The sequence below is a fragment of the Chrysochloris asiatica genome, unplaced genomic scaffold (genome assembly GCF_000296735.1).
Source record: "Chrysochloris asiatica unplaced genomic scaffold, ChrAsi1.0 scaffold00106, whole genome shotgun sequence".
In the NCBI taxonomy this organism is placed as follows: Eukaryota; Metazoa; Chordata; class Mammalia; order Afrosoricida; family Chrysochloridae; genus Chrysochloris; species Chrysochloris asiatica.
Genome location: NW_006408624.1, coordinates 9,478,903 through 9,484,902, shown reverse-complemented (window position 1 = coordinate 9,484,902; position 6,000 = coordinate 9,478,903). Strand labels below are relative to the sequence as shown.

Below are 6,000 nucleotides of genomic sequence, written 5' to 3'. Positions count from 1 at the left end.
TAGTTCATTATTCTTCCTAGTCTGTCTTTGTTTGGAAGCTCATCTGAAACCTGTCCACCATGGGTGACCCTGCTGGTTATTTAAAATACCGATGGCAGAGCCCTCAGAATCACAGCAACTCAAACCACCACAGCACGACAGACGAGTGTGGTGGCCTAAAATCCAGATTTTAGGCAAGTTGAATTCACCCATTAGCGTAGTGACTGACTCCCAGTCTACCAATATAACAGCAAGTAAGATATGTGATTTATATATGTATTTTAGCAATAAAATATTATTATAAATTATAATGTAAGAGGGGTTTTTTGGGTGTTTTGTGTGTGTGTGTGTGTGTGTGTGTGTGTGTGAATATCTAAAACTAAAAATGTTAAGTCTGTAAAAAGCTATAGGTCTTAGAAAATGATCCAAAGATTTTACTTAATATCTTCATAAGTACATGTAGTAGACTATACACTATATTTTGATGAAGGTAAAATATCAGTAGAATAACTCACATCTTAACTAACGAAGACATTAAAGTCTTTCACTAAGCATTTCACAGCTAAATGTTCCTTTATCTTCACCTTTGACTCTGACTGTACTGAAATTCATTCAGAATTACTTTTACATGAAAACACAGCTGATCTCGGTTATCCCAGTACCTGGATCTGTTCTTGAGTCCACTGGTCGAGGTTAACTGATTTTACCCTGGATATGTGCACGCCCAGATTCCTGTGGATTCCAGCACATCGAATACAGATGAAGACACCAATGTTCCAGGAGGCCCATCGTGGTCCTGTAAAGTTCAAGAACATAGCAGTCAAGTATACATTATGATAATATTCCAGGCCCAAGCTGTACTACTACCTGCTTACCTTGCATGGCAGGAAACACCAAGTGAAAAGATTATCAGATAACATTTCTGCGAGAACTTAAGAGACAGAATTTTACCACACTCTCCTTTGTATTGATTTTGTTCATTCCTCCACAAGCAGCTTTCATTTAAAAAAAAAAATGTTTTTAAAATTATATCCATACAGTATACAAACAACACCACTATCTAATTCCAGAACATTTTCATGACCCCAAAAAGAAAGTCTGTACCTGTTAACAGGTACTCTCTATTTCCTCCCAACCCTCTGCAGCTCCTGCTAACCACAAAGTGTGTTCTCTACAGATGTTATCTATTCTAACAGGTCATTTCATATAAATGGAACCATATACTGTGGGCTTTTGTATGTGGAACAAATTTTTTTTGTAGTTTAAAAAAATTTTTTTATTATGAATTGAGTGAAGGTTTACAAAGGAGATCATCTGTTTTACATTCAATAAATCTGCATTGCATCTCAATGATTGTAACTCCTCAATGTAACATCACTTAACTCACCCATTTCCTCCCTGTGTTTCCCCTGTCTATTCCTCCTGATTTCTCAATCCTTCTGAATGTTGCCTTTAGATACTTGTTGCCCTTTTAATCTCTAATGGTTGACCATTTTATGGTATGCATATCCCCCTATGTATGTATCTATCACTTGGCTGAAAATTGAGCTATGGGGTGAGTTCAGTTCTAGACCTGAAGGGTGACCAAGGGCCATAGACTCAGGGTTCCACCAGTCTATCTAGTCAATAAACCTGATCTTTTTTGTGAATTTAAGTTCTGATCCACATTTTCTCCCATTCTATCCAGGACTTTATAAATGTGATCCCTTTCAGAGCATTTGGTCAGGGTAGGTGGGCACCACTTAGTTCTTCTGGTCTCAGGGTCTTAGAGACTGATGTTCACTTGGTCCATTAGTCCACTGGACTACTGGTTTCCAAGCGTCTTTGATTTTCTTCACTCTTCTTTCCTCCAGATAGGGAATGATCAATAATTATAGCTTAGATGGCCACTCATGAGCTTTTAAGATTCCCATTGTTACTCATCAAAGTATGATGTAGAATACTGCCTTTGTCAACTATGTTGTCAACTAGTCTTGTTGTCCCTCAAGACTATGGTATGGAGTCTGGAGGCCTCACAACTTATTCCCTCAAGGTGTTTAGTAATGTCAGAGGTTTTCATGTTTTTGCCACCTACATGTTTCAGTTTTTACAGTTCCTGAAAATATGAGCTTTGAAACCCAAATGTTATAATACTCTCTTATTCATATTAAAAACAAAACCAAACCAGAAGAACTGTGCAAAACCATGTCCCATTCTATTTTGCCTAACACTTTAATAGGAACACCCCTCTCTCAAGAAACTTCAATGATAGTGGCTTAGATTCCATTTTCCTATCAGGAAAAAAGATATAGCCAGGCCATGCCAGCCAAGGCTCAACCTGAAATTTAAAACTCTGCTTACCCTCCCTGCCCCCCAGACTTATAAAATATGCATCCAGATTAATCAGGATCCTTTCCCCTTGGGCTGATGTCCTTACTTTACTCAACTACAGAATTATCTAGATTCAAGATGGCTAAATAAAAAAGATGTTCATTGTCAACTCTGCTCATCTTAATAAGCACTCTAGGATAGTATGAAATTATTCTTTTTAATTCTTCTAAAGGTAAAGTAACTTACTTTTAAAATATGATCCCTGACAAAAACTTAACTGAAAACTAGAAACATTTTTCTCCAGCATTCTACTAGCAGAAACTCACCCCATAAAGTAAGCATGCTGTCACAGGTAAAAGTTGCAATAAAGATGGCTAAGGCATACATTGGTTTTCTGCACAAACAAAGCCTGAGTTTGGAACAACAAAGAGTATGAGACTTCACCTCTTGCAGACAAAGACAGTTGTTTATTTAAACTGAAGTTTTGACAGTTGTTTTAAGAAGGAATGTTACAGCCATATGCCAGGAAATCATTCACAGAAATCTGAATTCACCAATATTATTAAAAGTGAAAATGTAATTTTTGGGGACAAAGGTACACTCATATTCTGTGGCAAAATAAACTACAAACACAGAATACTTAAATCCTCCTTATAACCACCAGGTGGTGTTCTTTGCCTGAGACTTTACCCCATACCTTCTTATTGCTACTATCTTGATGGGCTCAAATGTCTCTTTTAAAAAGATCATCAGTACCTCCAATGCCATAGAAAACACACTTGCACAGTACTTCAGCTATATAGCTAAAACATACACATGTGACTCACACATTTGCTTCAGGTGGTGGAGAGCTATATAAACACAAAATGAAAAACCTAAACAGATGTGAATGAGGCTTCTTAGAGTATTATGCATTATTAGGTTACAGTTTTCATAAGGAGTCCTGGTGTAGTGCTGCAGGATAATGTGGTTCAAGGTCAGTTTGAACCACAAGGTTGGCAGTTCAAACCCACCAGCCACTCCTCAGAAATACTATACTGGGTAGCACTGGGTCAGAATAGATTCAACAACTCTTAACAAAAACAACAACAGTTTTCTTAAAGGAGTTCTGATAAGATCTATATTATATGGGACTAAAAATAGGGTCAAAAGTTAAATAAATGTTTCAAATTCATTTTTCCTTTGCTCTAGTTTTCCTTTGTTGTAGATTCTATAGTTTATGTTGTTATTAAGTGCTGTTGAGTTGATTCCAACTCCCAGTGACCCTGTATAGGATTTCTGAAGAGTGCCTAGTGAGTTTGAACTGCTGACCTTGCAGTTCAAACCAACCTTGCGATCCAGTGCGTTATCCTGCAGCACCACAAGTCTAGACCTCATGGTAAGATCACTACAATGTGTTGGTTTCTTAACAAAGTCAGAAGACAAAACATTAACTGAAAGTTAGTTATGGAATGCTATCCTGTTTACTTCCTGGCCCTAAATCCAGAGATGGCAATCACCAGTCATCTAAAACACTGTCACAACTGGAGTTGCTCTGGATTCCATTCCTGGTAACTCAGTGGTTAAGTGCTTGGCTGCTAACCAGAAGGTCAGAGGTTCGAACCTACCAGCTGCTCCACAGGAGAAAGGTGTAGCAGTCTGCTTCCTTCATGATTTACCATCTTGGACTGTCTGTAGGGCTAATAGGAGTCAGAATTGACTCCATAGTAATGACTTTTGCATCTGATGACTGACTATAAAAGACTAAGCTCAGGGATCTGGAGCCACTTACAAGGTCTCAGAACAGAAATACAGACAACAACAGTCTCCTGGGAAGCCCAGGGCAGATGGAGCTCTGCCTCCACCTCTGCCATCCCTCCTACAACTTTTCTCCAGTGAAACAGTGACAGTGCTAGCTCAGATACTAGCTCAGATACTTGGTCTCTTAGTTCTGAGCCACAGGGTTTCTTAGTCAATAATGGCATGCTCCATGAAAGATTCTAAAATTGGAGAAGAGAAAAACACAAGAGACTAAAGTTACTTTGTGGCTGGAAATGTGGGAAAACAGTATAGTTACTAAAAGGATAGGTTTTGGAGCCAGAAAAGATAGGTTTGAACTGCAGCTCTATCAAGCTGTGTGACCTTTGTTGTTGTTAAGTACCATGGAGTCATAGCGACCCCTGTACAGGGTTTCTGAGGCTGTATATTTTTATGGGAACAGAACACCTCATCTTTCTCCCGCAGAACAGCTGGTCGTTTCAAACTGCTGACCTTGCGGTTCACAGCCCAATTCGTAACCACTACGCTACCAGCGCTCCTTGTGTGACTTTTAGAGAGCTACTTAAACTTTCTAAGCCTCAGTTTCCTACTTATAAAATTTGCACAATATCCATCCACCTCACAGTGCCTAAGAACATGTTGTGTTATTGTTAAGGGCAGTTGAGTTGGTTCCAACTCATAGTGACCCTGTATAGGGTTTTCGAGGAGTGGCTGGTAGGCTTGACCTGCTGCCTTGTGGTTAGCTGTCTAGTGCTTATTCTACAGTGGACTCCAGTATTCCATTGTTGTTGTTGTTGTTAAGTGCTGTAGAGTCTGTTCCAATTCATAGCAATCCTGTAGCAGGTTTCCAAAGAGTGGCTGGTGAGTTTGAACCGCTGACATTGCGTTCCAACGTGTATCCTACAGCACTACACTAGGACTTCTGCACTACACAGTTGTTGTTGTTGTTAGCTGCCATTGAGTCAGTACTGACACATAGAGACTCTACGCACAACAGAATAAAACACTGCCTGGTCCTGCACCATCCTCACATTCGTTGTTACACTTCAGCCCACTGCTGCTGCCATTGTGCTGATCCATCTCATTGAGGGTCTTCCTCTTTATCGCTGACCCTCCACTTTACCGAGCATAATGTCCTTCTCCAGGGACCAGTCCCTTCTGATATGTTCGAAGTGTGAGAAATGAAGTCTGGCCATCCTGGCTTCCAAGGAGCATTCTGGCTATACTTCTTCTAACAGAGATCTGTTTGTTCTTTTGACAGTTCAAGGTACTTTTAATATTCTCCTTCAACACCATAACTCAAATGCACCAATTCTTTTATGGACTTCATCATACATCGTCTAACTTTCTCATGCATATGAGGTTATTGAAAATACCATGGCTTGGGTCAGGCGCATCTTAGTCCTCAAATTGACACCTTTGCTCTTCAACACTTTAAAGAGGTGTTACGTGCGCAGCAGATTTGCCTAGTGCAATACGTCGTTTGATTTCTTAATTGCTGCTTCCATGAGTATTGGTGGTTGATTCAAGAAAAATGAAGTCTTGGGCAACTTTAATCTTTTCTCCATTGATAAGAATGTTGTTTATTGGTCCAGTGGTGAGGATTTTTGTTTTCTTTACATTGAGATGCAACCCATACCTCATGAGCATAAGTAAGTGTTCCGGAATATTCATTCTTTGCAATGTTGTCCATACCTTGTCATAAACACACAACTGAAAGTCTTTGCAAAGTCAATAAGGCACATGTTAACAAATTTTCTGGTATTCTCTGCTTCCAGCCAAGATCCATCTGATGTCAGCAATGTTAATCTCTTATTTCACATCCTCTTTTAAATCCAGCTTGAACCCCTGGAAGTTCTGTCAAAATATGGTTGCAGCCATTTTTGTATTATCTTTAGTAAAATTTTACTTGCATGTGATATTAATGATATTGTCCAATGATTTCTGCATTCT

At 39.2% G+C, this 6,000-nt stretch overlaps 1 protein-coding gene across 2 annotated transcripts in view; it reads right to left on the bottom strand.

The window, feature by feature from the left end:
- SMAP2 (small ArfGAP2) overlaps positions 1-6,000 on the bottom strand; it is an 89,526-nt gene that overhangs the window by 23,265 nt on the left and 60,261 nt on the right. For both annotated transcript variants that reach the window (XM_006867589.1, XM_006867590.1), the window contains exon 2: positions 642-775. In XM_006867589.1, the coding sequence (XP_006867651.1) occupies positions 642-775 (134 nt within the window). The remainder of the gene's footprint in view (positions 1-641; positions 776-6,000) is intronic.